Source organism: Hyposmocoma kahamanoa, unplaced genomic scaffold (assembly GCF_003589595.1).
Source record: "Hyposmocoma kahamanoa isolate Upper Pololo Valley unplaced genomic scaffold, ASM358959v1 99879, whole genome shotgun sequence".
Taxonomy (NCBI): domain Eukaryota; kingdom Metazoa; phylum Arthropoda; class Insecta; order Lepidoptera; family Cosmopterigidae; genus Hyposmocoma; species Hyposmocoma kahamanoa.
In genome coordinates this window covers 4,620,051-4,638,380 of record NW_020656077.1, presented here as the reverse complement: position 1 = coordinate 4,638,380, position 18,330 = coordinate 4,620,051, and the positions used below count along the sequence as shown (strand labels likewise).

The following is an 18,330-nucleotide window of genomic DNA, read 5'->3' as shown; positions in this document are numbered from 1 at the left end:
CGAATGTCGAACTAAAATACCCGTATCGGCCCGTTTTGAGGAATCCCGAGTCAATCCAAGCACGCCGCCTCAAATTGCCTATCCTCTTTGTGGCGGCCATATTTACGGAAACATATTTAAACTTCATGTTTAGGCTAATGGCTTTGCCAAAGCCTTAATAAATAAAAATTTAAAAAAATTGTTTTGACGTCTAAATTTTGTCTGCGGGTTGCGGGCAGTATTCGCGCGATTTTGCGCCAAAACCACTGAAATTACCCATTTAATTTGTTGTGACAACAATTTTAAATAATGTCTAAACGTAAGAGTATTAGTGCTGCAAATACGTTATTCAAATATTTCGCTAAAAGCCCACCACCTAACAAGAAAGTAAAGCTCGATGCCGATTTCGGGTGTTCGCAACACAGTTCTTCTTTGAACGGTGATAAAAATGGACAAAACATATGTAAGTCAGAGTAGATTACGTCGATGTTCAAGTATATTGTATGGCTGTCTAATTTCATGCACTGTGATGTACAGTATCTGAGTAAATGTTTAACACCTTCTTCTTTTAAATGTTATGGCCCCATCGAAATAAGTTTAACACCTTAATTTTTATTTCGCATAGGTGATAAAAGGTGTTCTACATATAAATATACATGTATAGATATCGCTACAGGGAGTGAGTTGTTAAACTTAAAATTGTGTCACTAATTATTAATAAATTACTTTTTTCGAGTTCCGGATTTCCAGAAATGGTTTTACTGCATCGTAGGACAAAACTACTGATCTAGGAAGTCGAAGTTGGATTTAACCGATTCTATTGGTGCCATGTAAAAAATTTGCGGTTGATAACTGAGCTTTTACCAAAGCAAAGAATAAAATAGTAAAGAGAATAATAATGCATGCACTCAACATGTCACCCTTTGCCCCTCCCTAGCTTTAGAACCGCTCCCAGTATATTGATGGTAACTTTGACAGACCGGCTACAAGGCTGTCAGCGAATCATTTGCTAACCTGTCCTAAACTCGACCGTGAGCCTGACATATTCAGCCGTGATTAGTCACTCCGTAAATTAAATAGAAATATCAGTGTAAAAGTGCACTTTAATATTTAAATTTTATATTAAAACAATCTTTATGTATTTATCAAACACAAAAACCATTAATTTTGAAAACAGTGAAAAAATACACTCCATGAATATCAGGGGTCACAACATGAAAATCATCCGAAAGGCCATCAGTCGCCATCACTGCTCACCACATTCTCGGCAACAGAGTGGTTACAAACTACAACAGGTTGCCTGAGGACGTGGTTAATGCTAGCTCAGTGAATGCTTTCAAAAATCGGCTGGACAGCTAGTTTAAAAAGAAGAATTTGTGTCTTCTAGATCTTGAAGTTTTTCTAGTGTTTTGTAGACTTTAACAAAAAATATTCAACACTATTTGTGAATTCGTGGACTTTATAAAAATTCAACACAGCTCTGATATAGGCATATCAGCTTCAAGCTGCTCGCCTGTTAATAATAAATAAATAAAATCCAAGCGTTATGGGTGTAATACATTTTTGCACCTTAACAAAATAGCGTATGATTCGTACCTGCACTCAGCTGACAACGGTCATTGAGTTTGAGTGGTGAACAAACATACATATAGATGATGACTTGAAAATATACCGCATAATAAGTGAGTCGTCTGACTGCTGTGAACTACAGGGTGATATTGACACAGTTTATGAATGGTGCCAACAAAACAGTATGCACCTCAATGCTAAAAAATGTTTTATTATAAGTTTTACTAATAAGCATTCTAAGCGTGTGTATGACTATCGACTTAATGAACAATTATTAGATAGAAAAACTGTAGCTAAGGACCTCGGTGTGTTATTTGACAGTAAATTAACGTTTCGTGAACATTATGCATACATTAAGAGGAAAGCACTTCAATTGTTGGGCTTCATAACAAGATGCACCAAGGATTTCAAACGGGCTCAAAGTTATCTGACAGTCTATTACAGCCTTGTCCGTAGTATTTTAGAGTATGCTTGTGTCATTTGGTCTCCCTGCTACTCAGTCCACTCGAATAGTGTAGAAAGCGTTCAGAGAAAATCATATCGGATACTTAGTTACAAATGTGGTTATGGCCGCAGCCTCGTTGGCTATAGTGAGAGACTTGACGAATTTAAAGTGACCTCCTTAAGTGTTCACCGTAAGAAACAGGATCTCACTTACTTGCACAAGGTTCTTCACGGTGAGATTGATTCTCCTTACCTCTTAAATAAAATAGCTCTCTCTACAAGGCGCAACCCCCGAATACCCAACAACACGTTTTACTTGCGGGCATACAGAAATAATACTTCGTTTTACAACCCCCTTGTAAGAATGTGTCGGCTTTACAACGAAATATCTATGAAAAACATCGATTTGGACATTTTTAATCCAGGATCCAGAGTGTTTAGACGAGTAGTAAAGCAGCTTGTACTTGTATAGATTTTCACCCATTCCCTTGTCGCTTTAGTATTAAGTAAATAAGTGAATTAACAACAAATTTAACAGTAGTTCTTTCTTGTTACTATAGATTGATGTGTCAACATAAGTAGGGTTACAATCTAGTACTGAACTTTGTTATATCATATATCATATTTAATTTGTATCAATGTAATTTGATTGTTATCTGTTTTGTTGTCCATATAATAAATAAATAAATAAATAAATAATAAACATACAAATAGATGTATGTTTGTTCACCATATCTATACCAACCACGTACAACACATAATACAGTACATACATAATAACCACAACAGATGGAATGCTTACAAGAATGTAAAACTGACAAAAACGAAATTATTAACACACATGTAGGAGACAAAACATTTCGGAGATCAACAACCCATAAATTGACAAGTACTTTTCACAAATAAATTTCAAATATTAACATAAAAATTCCAAAGCATACGTAACAAAATACACGTAGTAGAAAGCCTGCTTGAGGAACAAAAATACGACCTTTTATGTATGACGGAAACTTGGTTCAAGAAAGAGATACAGGAATGCATACAAATCCATGACTATAGTATTGTGGCATTGTACACTAGAAAAAACGCAAACAACAGCAACAAAAAGGGCTACGATATAGTGAACGCAGTGATATCACAGACCTGGACACTTAATATTTAGTGGAATGCTGTGCCGTGGAAATGACTAATTTGAATTGTATTGTAGTATGTGTATACAGAGCAGATTAAGAAATAGACTTTTTCTTCAGATTTCTGAATAGATTGCTAAACAGAATAAACCCATTATCAAAAACAAAACACAATAATTGAAGGTGACTTCAATATAAATAACAACAGAATATGCTCAATTTATACATAAGGGCAACCAATAATTCTTCAAGTTGTATTGACTTACTATTTACAAATTATACTACATATAACGTAACAGTAGTAGATAATGGTACTAGTGACCATAAAGGAATAATTTTTGAAATTGACATAAAAACATGATTTAAAAACAACAAAACATGTTTACTTATATATCTTTTTCTGAACGAAATGTGTCGCTTTTTGAATCAAGAATTGCAAAAATAAATTTGAATACATTTTTTATCAACTCAAATAATATTAATGAAAATTACATGGCTTTCGAAAATAAAATAAGGGAAATTATGGACAAAATGTATAACGCAGTGTCAGATCGATTAACCCTTAATAAAAAGCTTAAATGGTTGAATATTGGTTTAATGAAATCATGTATTCATAAAAGACAACTTAAAAAAATTGTGATTCAAATGAATAATAATAATAATACCTATATTAAAAATGCACACATGCAATAAACAATACGAAAACTTTCTTAAAAAATCTGTAAAATTTTGTAAAAAAAAAAATCTAAAAACCTTACAAAAAGTATGTGGAAAATAATAAAAATCGTGACAAATAAACAAAATTCTAATATTAAAATTAACGACATAATATCGCATCTATTCAATGACTACTTTGCATCTGTGGGAGAGCCAGCGCAACATCAGACACCGAGTGACGACCACCGCGCTGCGTGAGACCGGCGCAGGCGCCCACACCGTCTATCAAACCGGTCCTAAACTCTATTACCTTCAGCCAGCTACTAAACGTGAAGTATTCGCGATAATAAAAACTATGCCAAATAAATACAGTTATGGAACGGATGAAATACCCGCTGCACTAATTAAGAACTGTGCCAGTGAATTATCCGCACCAATAATGTCATTATTGTGATAAATCAGTGTTTTGAAAAAGAGTGTTTTCCGTAAAAATTCAAAGTAGCAAAAATTAAACCAATAATATTAAAAATACAATAAAATACCGCCTGACATAAAAAACGAAGCAAATGATAATTTATTCTTTAAAAATTTAAGAAAATATTTAATGAGTAAAATTTAAGAGTACATAAATAAATAATTAAATTATGTAAAAATACTTCAACAATGACTCCAAATGAACACAATTAATCAAAATACAAATACTTAATAATTAATTGATAATGAGTTTATATACATGTAATTTCTGTCAAATTCATAATATTAATTAATATATTCTCTCGACCTTCCCCATGACGTTTTTTGCTTTAGTTTTAGAATTGATTTTGTCATAAATTTGAATTTTTAAATTTTTTGTTTACACCTCTGAATTCCTATTCTAAAATTTTTGCTTTTTATTTTGTTTCAGTATATTTTCTTATGTTGCATTCAATATATTCTCTTGCAGTGCCCTATTCAGGGTCGTATACTACACTCTGGTCGTTTGTAACACCTGACTATGTATGTGTGACAATAAATAAATAAATAAGGACATGTTGATGGTTAAACTGTTTAAATTTATTTATCACGAATGTACTTTACTATTACTATATGTTATATTATTATACATGTATCTTTATATGTGGAACACCTTTTTCCGACCACATTGGTGATAAAGAATACGCGCGTTACAATAAGTCCCTTGATAAAGTATTATTATTATTATAACATTCCTTGACTTTACTTTGCCCACTTCTAAAATTTTTTAAAATTTGGCAATAGTGCATGTCTTTTTTTAGTGGCTGAATATTATGTATTATATTAAACTATAGTTATTTAAAACATTAGTGGACTCTATCATGACTATAACCAATTAAGCTACTCAAAACCTAAAACCTGTTCAATTATGTTTATTTATTATATAATACAGCTAAGAAACAAAACAAAGAACCAAGTCCCTCATTGGAGACTCGAAGTGACAGCGAGGATGAAATTACTGTTTCTGGAAAAAAAAGTAAACGCTTTAGATTCTGCCCAGTTTCAGATGACTCCGATACCGAGAACAAAGGTGAGCATGATAATTTCAAATGTATGTCACATATTTTAAAATTTTGCATCACAAGTTATAGACGTAAGAAAACCTTTACTATTCACATAAAGTACAACCTATTGTCCTGTAGAACAGAGAAAAAGCTATGTAAATAATTTAAATCTTTAGATTAGTTTATATAGTATACTATTCATTAGGCTTCATTCAGGGCCTATGCATCCCCTCATCACTGCGACCATTGACTGATCTATTGTGATCACCACTAATTACAGTGCAGAGCCAAGGCCGACAGCATTGAAGAACTGAAGGACTTTCTTGGTTCCGACAGATTTAATGTTCTCTGGTTCTGGCATGTGCCTTCCCAGTATGGAACTTCGTACACCCATCAGAGGGTAGCATTGAGTGAGTAGATGAACAGGAGTTTCTATGCTATCTCTGCCCAATATTTGACATGTGCTTGTTTAAGCCACAATGCCCTGTTAAGGCTCTAGTGAGCAATCTTATGCCATTTCTGTCCAATGACAGAGCTTCTCTACAGTGTTTGGCACTGACGGCAGATATCAGGACTTTTGAATGCTCAAGCCCTTGCTCTGTAGCCACACTTCTCGGGAGAGATGTGTGCTCTCGTTTAGCAGAGTGCGCTTTGCCAGACTGTATACTATCCCTATGAAGGGTTCGGGTCCAATAAAGGTTTCCCTAGCACCAGCCTTTGCCAGTTCATCCGCTGACTCATTACCCTCGATGTTAGAGTGGCCTGGAACCCAGCGCAGGACCACTGTATTACTTTCCCCGAGAGTATTCAGTATATTTACACAGTTCTCTACAATCCTCGATGTTTGCGTGACTGAGGCTAGTAGTGCATGTAGAGCCGCTTGACTGTCTGAGTTTATGTAAATATACTTGTCAACGTCGCCTCTCTTCAGGTTCAAATTCGCACAATTAATTATGGCGTACACTTCGGCCTGAGAGATAGAGGAGTGTCGTCTCATGTTCAGTTTGTAGCTGAGCCTGGGTCTCTCGCCATATATACCACAGCCTACGTTGGGTTATCTTAGACCCATCGGTATACCATAGAAGGCTACCGTCCTTCCAGGTCAGACTGTTAGTTTCCCAGTCGTCCCTAGTTGGAAATTCTACGTGGTAGAGTTTTTTTAAGTTTTGTTTGGGAAGCATGACATCAGAAGTCATTCCCAGAACAAGAGTCTTCAAGAATTGAGTCTTGGGCTGATCTCAATGTCTGGGAGACCCATCTACTCCGTAACCTAGTAGTAAGCCTGTACATGCTGGTAATGGCCTCTCTCTCACAGATGTTGTAAATCAACTTACCAGTGGCATTGAGTCCCATTGTGTTTGTGTGGTTAACCCAGTTCCTGAATGAGGGCGACATCCACGTTGCCTTTTGCGAAGCAACACTCCACCACAACCGTTGCAGCCACGGCATGGTGGAGGTTTGCTTGGAGAACCCTCACCCTATCCCCCGTGGGCGCCATCTAGCGGGAATTGAAGCCCCGGCCGCGTTGCTGCCCCCGACTGCTACGAGGAGGACGAGGCCGTCCTCGTGAGCCTCGCGGGTTGGCAGCTTCACGCCCTTGCACTCGTCCACGTGCCAAACTGCGGCCACGTGGGTTCGGTGCCGAAAACCACGGTCGTGTACCCCCAGACCGTCATTTAGTGCCATTACTATGGCAGTTTTTGTTCGAGCCGCCCCAGTACTGGTACTTGTTAATGGCTGCGCTGTTTGGATTAGACCCGGGACAGCGGGTGCTGTCCGAGTGTGCCCAGCCTCTCGTCTGCGATTCTTGTGAGGCGATGCACCTAGAGTCGCAGACGGGGCAGCCCCATCACGTTTCCCCTGGTGCGTGGAAGTTCGGCCAGGCGCAGACACCTGCGCTGAGATTCCCGGCCATGATTCCTCGAGCGGACTTGTAACCGACACTGGTTTCGAGACCGAGACACCCCGCGCAATGTCGCCACTGAAAGTACTTTCCGGATACCCCTTGATCCTAAACGTGACCTGTTTAAAACCAAGGTGTGCCCGGCAAATTGAGATACGGAGATTCTCCACAGATGGGTCATCAAGAGCGAACGCGACTACCAATCCGTTCGCATCTTCCCTTGCGTGAAGAATCTTCCATACTTCTGTGCCATTTGCTCTATTTTGGGCCCCCAGCAAGCGATGGCCATCTGCACCGACTCACATCCTTTTTTAGGAATGTAGGTGGTGGCGGAGACGGGCTTTGGAAGCTCGCTCTCCTCAATCAGGGACAGCTGGGCTTCCGGCCATGGCTTTAAATTACCGATCTTTCCCACCATTCAGTCTGCACTTGCTTGGTCCTTTCAGGTCACAAGAATCCAGGTTGGCTTGTCAAAGAGGCCCAGGAACTTCGGTCCCTCGGTGCGGACCAGGAACAGCTCCACTAGCTCCATTTGTTCCTCTGACATGGGTTCCGAATTCCGGAAACCCACACGCAGGGAGCCCGCCATTTCGCTAAAAGTAGGTCTGTTCCTGCTTTCAGCTGACGCCATGGTCCTGGGAGCTTTCCTGACATGCTCCTGTAGCGACGCCTCCTCTGACCGTTCACACTTCTGCGTTTTTGGTTTTGGAGGTGGTTTGGCGACCGGAAGATCACTCTAGGACTTTTCAGATAGAGGCAGAGTTTCTACGTAGCTCATACCTGTTCTCATCAGGCCCTGCAGTCTCTTCCAGCGAGACCTTCTCAGCCGAATGAGAAGTCTCACGAGAAGTTAGGGAATTAAAAGGTCACAGCTAGCAGAGCCCCGCTTGCCGGCTGAAGGGCATAAAGTTCCCCCGAGGTGCCCTGATATCGGGGGTGCACCGTTAGCAACTGAGCTCCCCCCCAGCCACGTATCCGTAGGCACGGTACCCTAGACACCCTTAGATTGGGTGACGACACTTTTGCCAACGCCTAGCAAATGCCCGATCAAAGTCCGAGCATTTACTAGGAGTTGCCCATGATGTACCGGCTCATGTCTTCCCTTCCTGTGCAATTGGATTTACATAGGAATGGAAGCCACTCGCTCACGTGGAGGTACGTCGTCCTGACATCCAATCCCTGACATACCAGAGTAATATAAATCACTTCAAAGCACTACCTAAATAACCCTGTCTGCACTGTTGATGCTGGACAATAAGCATTTGATTTCTGGTTCTGGTCACTTTCTTACTCTGGTGTTAATAGTATGGGATGTGCAGATCGCAACTTGCATGGAGGTGATATTTAGCACGAGATCTCTATGCAAATAGCACTTTATGTTATCTCATGTAAGTCGCGCCTTGTCGTGCAAATTGGTGTGGTTGTCCTTTTTTTACATTAATATAGTTATGAATACATTGAAATAATTTAAATTATTTTTTTCTAATAAATTTAATTTAAATATGACTCGTACTATTTCCAGTAGACAACAAAAAAGAATTGCCAAAAGAGATATTGACAGTTGAGAAGAAGTTGCAGGAAAGCTTTAAATATACTGCAAGCCAATCTCCTAAACAAAGCAAAATACCCGCAAAAGAGTAAGTATTAATTTATTTGGTTACATTGACAAGTTCAAAGAGGCATCCTCGAGTTGTCGTAACCGTGCCCATTACCGTCATACCTTTTTTTTTACGTCATACCCTGCCATGCTATTGGCAAATTCAGTTTCTATCATCTCCAATTTTATATTTGTGGCTTGGGTGTTACCATGAAATGAAAAAAGATCCATTGAATTATTAAAACTATCACTACCCTAATCCACCTTTCATGTACAGAATGACCATTTCATTTCTTTCTCACTTTACCCAAAACAAGTGCTATAATGTCGAGTTAGTTGTGTGAGCGAAATGTCTTTATTTGATGGACCTTACAGAACACCAGTCAAGACATCTCCAACAGAATCTCAAGAAACCTCAGTAGCTGATGACGGCAACTGGGTACATTGCAAACTGGAGTGGCTGAAACCCCACAAAATACGGGATGCTCAAGGCAGACGGCCGGACCATGAAGACTATGACCCCACCACACTCTACGTACCACAGGAGTTTCTCAATGCACAAACACCAGTATGTTACAAAACATTTATTTTGTTATTAAACTTCTTGGCTCTTAATTGAATTTAGCGGTGATTATAATACATTCGTTGATTCGGTGACAAAGATCTGCACAATCTCAGAATGAAGCCACTCTAAAAATAATAATTATAGTATTATAATAATTGTAATAAAATAAAATAAATAAAATATTATTTATTTCATAAATCGTCCATAGCAATATTAGTAGTAAATTACAAACAATTTGTCTTAAAATTAGGTTAGTAAGTAAGTGATTATTTATGTATCAAAATCAAAAAGGAAAGCACAATATAATCATTCCGAAACTTTTTACTTCCGGACATGGATATAAACCCCTTTGAGTAGTTCCATCCAATATTTGTGGATGGGACCTTCATACCTATCCGCAATCATCTACAGGACGTTGTTAGTGCTGCAGCACAATCTGCATCTCAGGGAGTTCGCCTTTTTACGCATAATCGCGAAGAAATCATCAATACTGGCTTCGGCAAACATCACCCAACACGCTGCAGAAGCGTGGCAACCCCAACGAAGTCCTGATGATGTTATTATACTGTATGTGGGCACACACAATATGTCTCGAAAAACAAAATCTTTATTTGTTTAGTATAGCGAGCAAACCTGCGGATCAGCATAGTGCCCCGTACGACCAGCGCCCTACGCTCTCCTTCGATATAACTATTATCTTTAAGACGTTCGATTACAATGTGAAATTTAATATGTGAACGTGTAATATAAAAATAATAAATGTTGTAAAATGTAGTGATAATAATCGTTAAACTTGTATGCAGCAATGCGCTTTTGTAACAACTACAATAAATTAGCTAACTTACAGTAATAAGGCACTACAAAAGAGTAAAAAAGCTTACAGAAGCGATTATGTATGTAAAAATGATAAATCAATAAATAAAAAATAAATTTATTTATCTACTTTTACATAGTAATTAATTATGCCCACATTATGACTTTAATTTATGTTTTTGTAGCTACAGTTATTATGTAGCTGAACTGTTTTCCAGACCTTACGGTTTTAAAATTAAATTCTCGTAATCTGCCTTACTACCAAACCGTATTTTTATCTTTGTACTATAATTTTTGACCAAGAATAGCATACAGTGGACAAATAAAGAAGAATGTCAAAGTGAGCAGCTATGAAGAGACCAAGGAGCTGCGTATGGGGAGGCTACATCCACAAGAGCCTGGTTCTTAAATAAGATGATGACTATAAAACAACATGTGTAGTTTACCACCAGGCGCAAAACTTGTTCGTCCCGACAATGGGTATTATGAAAAACTTTATTTTACGATACCAAGTACGTACAAGTGTTGAACAAATCGTGCGCTTAGTGGTAAGCGACACGTCTGTCCACAGCAGCAACAATAACACTCACAGCTTTAAATTGCTTAGGTCTGAGAGGCGCTCTGCCACTGCACTCGTCATCCTGAGACATAAGCTGACAAGTCCCATGGGACTGTAATTTCACCAGCTGATCTCCCACTTTTTTAAAACTGTGTCAACAGTCGACCATCAATTTAAATAATTTGAATTTACACAACTTTTACATAGAATTGTAACTGCTTAGAGACTGCAAATATATGAAATACTGTCACTGTTATGTAGGTCGCATAACCATTTATTATTGCTAACTATTATTTAAAACCATAAGGTCTGAAAACAGTTTAAGTGCGGTACTTACTATTTTATCTGTGTAAGAAATGTAACTAAGGACAATTTTTTTATATATTTATCCTGCAATCAGCCAACGGACAATATTATTAAAGGCTTAATTATTATAGATAGTACATAACTAAGAACTTGAAGCCATAAATACATCCCATAGGATTTCAAACCGTCAAACACTCTCAAACTTTAAAAGCAACCATTTTCGCACTAGGTTACTACCACTAAGTACATATGTTTTCCAAATTGTAGACCTATTTTTTTATTACTTTTGGCCGTATTTATATTTGGATTCTTTTTAGTGTAATGATAAATTGTTATAGTTTTGTGATTTATTGGATGTTTTAAACAAAGGGGAAATTTGTATTTTTGGTAGACTAATAGGTTTGCATATGAGGAACATCTGCATGTGTCTTCTTGAGGATAAGCACGCCTCTCAACTGAATCTCGGAAAATTGGAATGAAAATCTCTTTCTGGTCTTAAACTACTTTATTTTTTTTTTGCTAAATTGTTCCCAGGCCCATCGGCAGTGGTGGGAGATGAAAGGGACCCACTATGACTGCGTGCTGTTCTTCAAAGTGGGCAAGTTTTATGAACTGTACCACATGGACGCCAGCGTTGGAGTCAACGAGCTTGGTTTCTCTTACATGAAAGTGAGTATACGAGAATGTTTGAATTAACTTTCCTAGATAAGATTTAAATTCACCTCTATGCCACTTACGATAAAAACTATACAAAATTCAACGCATAATAACCTCAGTACAGAGTACTAATAAAACCGACCTCAAAAGTGATTCAACTCCTAGTTTGTCACCATTAGAGGTGGAGTGTTTGACAAATATGTTACTCGATCGCTAGCTACAACCGTCAATAGTCTTAATAGTCTACACTCCCCTTCAGGTGGAGTTATAAAACAAGATTTGTAAGTATATTTTCAACTGTCCTCACAGTCATTGGTAATTGCAGGGCGAATTCGCTCATTCTGGCTTTCCGGAGAGTGCTTATGCGCGTATGGCGACTACACTCGTGTCGAAGGGATACAAAGTAGCCCGTGTCGAGCAGACGGAGACTCCGGAAATGATGAAAGACAGGTGTAAGAAATGTGAGTGGTTTCGCTTAGAAATTGTAAAATTGGGAGCCATTCTTGAACTTCAGAAATTAACGCAAGGTTTTTGAACTTAACTTTCCCTTCTAAATGTTATATTGACTTTCGACATATACTGTTATCTTCTTGGAAACTTATTCCTGTACTATTTTAGTTTTAAGTTTTAACTTACTTGGTTTGTTGTTAAGGAGTAAATGTTATTATAAGAAGGGAAACAGTTTTACAGATCACATGGAATTCTATCCAAAACAACAATTCCTGAATTAAAATTATTTAAATAATTATATACAAATAATTATTATATAAATGACAAATGTAAAAGCTATAATGGAAAGTATTAGAGTGCATTGGGAAATTCGAAGCTTACCGAGAGACATACAGAGAGGGAAAAGTTGTACTGTAAAGGTGGTTTTCCACCGGCGAGGGGAGACGAGACGAAGAGAGATGAGAATTGAAATTTCGCCGGCCTATTTCCACCAAAAACTGCCATTAATAGCTCGCGCGAGCCATCGCGATCTCACGCGAGCTCGCACTTTGATTGTTATTAGTAAAGATTCAGCGATGTTCAGTTCACCTAGCGATAAATACGCGGCTAAAGTAACATGTCCCGTAAATTATTATTATTAAATATGTTAACAGAAGAATCAGAAAAAACCATTTTCTTTTATATTTCAATTCGTACGTACCTTTAGACGATCGTGTTTCCGTTAGAGTATAATACTATATGTGGGCCGTAATACGGTTCCAATATTACATCAACAAGTATTCCATTCCACCGAAGATGGGCTAGGAGATAATTGAAATTATTTTCATACAAATTGCAATGCTCGTCTCGCCTTGCCTCGCCGGTAGAAAACACCATTAAGTGTACTTTAAAATAAGAATACTTATCATATTATAGTGAATCAAACGTCGAAGTTCAGTAAAGTGGTGCGCCGCGAGATCTGCCAAGTAACAGTACGCGGCACGCAGGTGTGCGGTCTGCAGGACACTGGACCCGGGGAGCCTGACGCCGCCTACATGATAGCCATTGCTGAGGAGGTGACATTTTTTACTGTCCTCCTTGTCGTAACTACGTCCTTCCGTCACTTGATATTATAAAAAAAAACTAACGCATTTCTATTTTAATAACTTTCGAGACATTGTTTTTGCACCTAGTTTTTTTTTTTCATTGAAAAATGGCACTTACGCTGATTTCCCTTAATATTGTTGTTGTATATCTCTCAGTCCGACATTCGTCTGAAACAATTTCCGGCAAATAAGTAATACTCGATCAACCCAGTAGCAGTAGAGCTCCTTGTGAAAGAGTTCGTCCAGAGAAATACTGCCGCCTAATCTATTTCTACCGCCAAGCAGTAATGTCACTATTACTGTGTTCCGGTTTTGAATGGTAAGGGTGCTGGTGAAATTACAGGCACAGGGGACTTATCAACTTATGTCTCAGGGTGACGGGCGCAGTGGCAGTGCCCCTAAGATCTTTGCGATTTAAAGCTCTTAGTGGCACTGCAACTGTTATGGCCAGGTGTGTTGCTTACCATCAGGCGCACGAAATTTTCGTCCCGTCACTTGATATTCTAAAACAAAACCTCCATACAACGATGGAGATTATGAGACACCAATTTCTGGGCCGAGTGATCTTCGTTTTGAAGATTTAATCTGGCCGTCCAGATCGGTCTTGAAAAAGTCTTGAAACTTAACATTATCAAATAAATCGCCAATTTGGCGTCAGGTGTTTTGCGTGCAACAATTCAAAATGCCGTAAAACGAGCACAAAATAATGTGGATTAACTCAGGAGGTGGTAATTTGACCGATATAATTTTTTCAACAATCATCAAATGAATGTCATCAATTTTTACATTTTCAAATAAACTTTTCTTGAAAACGGACCTAACTTTTTTTCTCTCTCATTTCATTCATTTCATCTCATTACTAACAAAATGGTAGCCTGGGCCTCTAACACGAGTTTACTGTGACAGTTGTCGTTAGTGACCGCGTATTTTACTTTACGATTTTGTATTGTACATTATGTTATGATACAGTCCGGTGCGATGCACGCTCAGATTCGGACGTGCTCACACAGTAAGAATTATATTAATTCGCGATCCGCGCGGTAATGACCGCTGCGCGTAATTGACTATGGGTTCCCAACAACTCATAGCCAATGAACTATTGGCGTTCATACAACACGCCATCGACACTATGGACGAGGTCAGCATCATGCAGATCTGCAAATCAAACTTTAAAGAAGATGAGATTTGCAGTGGCAAGGCGCTGCTTTTCCGTGTGCTTGGCAAGGCCGAGCAGATGCCATCTCGCCGGAGGGATGGAGGAACGAAGAGTATCCAGGACATTATAACGATGTCAAAGGAAACCGACCCAGACGACGTGCCTGCTTTCGTGGCAAAGGAGCTGCACAAGCTGCCCCCTGTCACGTTCGACCATGTCGATGTCACTAGGCTGCTTAAGGACATCACATCCCTGAAAGCAAGTCTGGCCGAAGTTCAATGTAAATTGGAGGCTTCGGATAACACCATCTGTGAGTTACGTGCCCAAGTTGTATTACTGAGTAGTGCAACTTCGGTAAGTAGGTCACCCGAGGCCTGTAACGTGAATACTCGTCGCGGGGCACATAATGCATCTATCGGCAGTTTTGAGTCGGCCCATACGGATGCGTCACCGACCGCTGTCGCTGAGCGCGTTTCCCCGCGCCCCGCCCCTCGATTGTCCGCTCCGGCGGAGACGTCACGCGTAAACACGTTGACCCCTCCACGTGATTACGCCGCTGTCGCAGCTGTTAACCGACCCGTTGCTCCACAACCACAAGCCAGGCAGCTATCAACGAAGGGGATGAAAAAACCTCGTGTACCTGTCTCTGAAGTTGCAAAACCACAGAGGCAGACGGACCGGTGCGACGATGACGGCTTCACAAAGGTGGAGAAGAAGAAGAGGAAGCCCACCAGCCGTAACCTGTGCGGCACTGCACCGACAGGGTCCAACTTTTTGCTGCGTCCGGCAATCCCGACAACGCTGCTGTACCTGTCACGCCTGCATTACTCCACGAAGTCTGAGGAGATAGTGGAGTACATCAGGTTGAAATCCAAATACACCCTGAGGGTCGAGCGGTTGGAGTCCCGCCACTACGTGAACTTTAATTCGTTTGTGGTGAGAGTGCCGACCGAACATCTGTCGACCTTCATGAAGGAGGAGTTCTGGCCGAAGGGTGTCCTATACCGGCGATTCCGTGGCCGGTTGCCTGACACCAGATGGCGCCACACGTCGCCGACAACCTAAATACGTGTTAAATTAGTAATTAGTGTTATTTTATATTGTTATGTATGTTAGTCTGTAAGGTATGTATCTATGGGTCTCAGTAACCTGAATATAAATAAATAAATAAAAAAATTATACAGCGCCCCTAGCGGTCACAAGAAGAAGTAACATTTTGTATACAAATATTTTACGTTTTCGCTAACGAAAACTGTCACAGTAAACTCATGGTAGAGGGACAGTTCACATTACATTACTTTTGCGCCACGTTGTACATTGGCATAGCCATACCCATGATTTTTAATAAGGAATTAATAATCACAAGGAATTAATAATCACAAGTATGGCTATCTAATTTAATCTTCCTATTTACAACGTCAGTGTTATGTACAGGAAAACCAAGGTTGCAGCACGTACGGCATCTGCTTCGTCGACGCGTCAATTGGGCTCTTCCATCTGGGCCAGTTCCGCGACGACAAACACTCCTCGCGTCTCCTCACAACTCTGGCGCATTACCCACCGGTTTTGGTGAGTATGCGCGTATGCTGAAAGATTCGTGACTCGATCTTCGGTTGAACGGCCCCATATCTTCCTACATGAGTTTTGATTATTGTGACCTTCCCTACCGACCCTTACGGTATACGAGAAGGGCACTGTAACCTGTGCGCGCACAGGAACCTTATGAGTTCAGGCTCCGACCCCAGATCAGCCAGTGTAAAGTGTTGTTACAGACCCCTGGCACTTGACTTCATCCGGTTCTTCGAGAGGCTAGTGCCTCGAGTGAGCCCCCCGGGTGCACGTACAGTACCCTCCTATTTTCCATTCGCATTGCACAACCAGCGGTTGCCACCGCCAAGCCGTCGAATCTGAGACCACTACCAAATCTCCTCATTGGTATGCTGCTTTCGGTTGAACATTTTAAGATGTTTTTATTCAAACTTATTCATGGTACTATAGCCGCGACATCCTTCAACGTTTACGTTTCTTCGTCCTCCGTCCTGGCAGCCTCCTGCTGTTCTTACAACGGTATCAGATTCGATTTCGACATTTTCTCTAGTTCTGTGGTCTTAGCTAGGAACTCAATTAGGAAGTGTCATTCGTGTTAACTACACGACAGATTTTGTTGCACTTAAAAAAAATGTTAGATTAAAATTTATACTTACTGTCACTTATTGAATAACCTAAAGTTTATATATTTATTTTATTTAGCATGTTGTATTCAATTCAAATATCGAATCACTATGTTAATGAAATACTTTAGTTTATATTTCAAAATCATAACTCTAATTTAATTTGTTATATGGAAAAACTGAAAGTTTCTAGTTAGCGTTAGGGAGAAAACTTCTGATACTCGTTTTCACATACTTAGTTCGGTTTTACTGATTTTTGACGAAGAAAAACTTACAAACTTCTTGATCAAATGTACCTATTAAAGTAATGTACGAGTAGTATTTGAAAGAGGTATAATTTATCTAATTAAAATGCTAACTACAAACATTATTGCGTGTACCACATTTTACATCACATTTTTATCTTCGTCCTGAAAAATTACATAGAAATCACATACGAGGTATTCACTCTAAGTCGACTCGATATGCACGTTAGACGTTTTACTTTTCCAGCGTCGAATTACATTTTTACAAATGTACTCTATATATATATGTATAGACGCTAAATTACCGGCTCGCTATGATTAAGTAAGTTTCGTATGAAATCATAACTACGTTGAAGGAGTTAATTGCTGTAAATTTTTTTCAATAGTGACGTGCAGTAAAATTTATGGATGTATAATTTTACGACACAACTCGACATTAATTTGTTGTAGGAAATTCGAAATTTAAAAAAATGAATTCTAATACGATCGTCACTTATGGGGTCTCTGGCCAGCACAACTTTATCTTCGGCAAACTCGCGTCAAAACTCAACGCAAAACAAAGGAGTTTCGAATTGACGATATATTAAGTAAACATTTTTATTTTCCTCTTTCCTATTTACCTCTTGAAATACTAGCTACCCCTTGCAATACTAGTTATAAATCTAAAAACTTCTATTATATTTTTTTGGATAATGAATTGAAATTTGACCTCACTATTGCAATCTGTCAAAACGGCCATCATAGCGTGCCGGTACTGTAGTGTAAGAATGTTAATGTTAGTCTGAGAGTCAGAATGTCCTGTATAAACAATTTCCTAGTTTGAGATCATTCTAAAGTATTTGTCTGAGGTCTTGTTTGAAACACACTTCTAATTCCTATGGGCGCAATATGATCCCGTGCTGCCAAGGGAGATCCTAACCCTTTGGTTACACAGGAAGGGCACTATTACCTGTGCAAGCAAGTCTGCACAGGGACCATAACAGACAGGTCCTGACCCCAGATCAACCCTTAGACACACGCTTTATGCGGTTCTCGAAAGGCCTTTGTGCCTTGGGTGAGCGCCCCTGGGTGCACGTACAGCATCTATAGTCTGGATGGTTACAGGAACACTAGCATTGTATTGCAGATAATCTACGACCGCAAATCGACCAGCCTCCGTACTTGTAGGCTGCTGTCAAGCCACTGGCATAGCGCACGGCGCGAAGGTCAAGCCATGTGGACTCCCGAGAAGACTCTCAAAACTCTTGCCGAGAAGTATTATAAGACCAACGAGGACGGCGACTGGCCGGAAGGACTCAAGGAGTTTCTACATGAAGGTGGGAGATTGAGAATTTTTGTAAAGGTTTCTAGTTGTTTCTACATCATCACCCCTCATAGAAAAATGGAATAAATGGAATTATGTTAAAATTGCTTTATTAGATCAGAAAAATATAACCAACATCTTCTCCACTTATGCCATTCTTCCATGAGGGGTGCGAATTTATTCATGTGTTTTCAGTTTATTGAAATAACGCAAGAGAACCAATA

At 39.3% G+C, this 18,330-nt stretch overlaps 1 protein-coding gene across 1 annotated transcript in view; it reads left to right on the top strand.

The window, feature by feature from the left end:
• The first annotated feature begins 273 nt into the window (after window positions 1-273).
• The window catches only part of LOC113239460 (probable DNA mismatch repair protein Msh6), a 32,266-nt gene continuing 14,209 nt past the window's right edge, over window positions 274-18,330 (top strand). Inside the window, exons 1-9 of the mRNA XM_026476486.1 lie at window positions 274-442; window positions 5,185-5,322; window positions 8,722-8,836; window positions 9,172-9,364; window positions 11,574-11,708; window positions 12,022-12,157; window positions 13,062-13,201; window positions 15,822-15,956; window positions 17,930-18,119. Coding sequence (XP_026332271.1) covers window positions 289-442; window positions 5,185-5,322; window positions 8,722-8,836; window positions 9,172-9,364; window positions 11,574-11,708; window positions 12,022-12,157; window positions 13,062-13,201; window positions 15,822-15,956; window positions 17,930-18,119 — 1,336 coding nt within the window. The 5' untranslated portion in view covers window positions 274-288. The remainder of the gene's footprint in view (window positions 443-5,184; window positions 5,323-8,721; window positions 8,837-9,171; window positions 9,365-11,573; window positions 11,709-12,021; window positions 12,158-13,061; window positions 13,202-15,821; window positions 15,957-17,929; window positions 18,120-18,330) is intronic.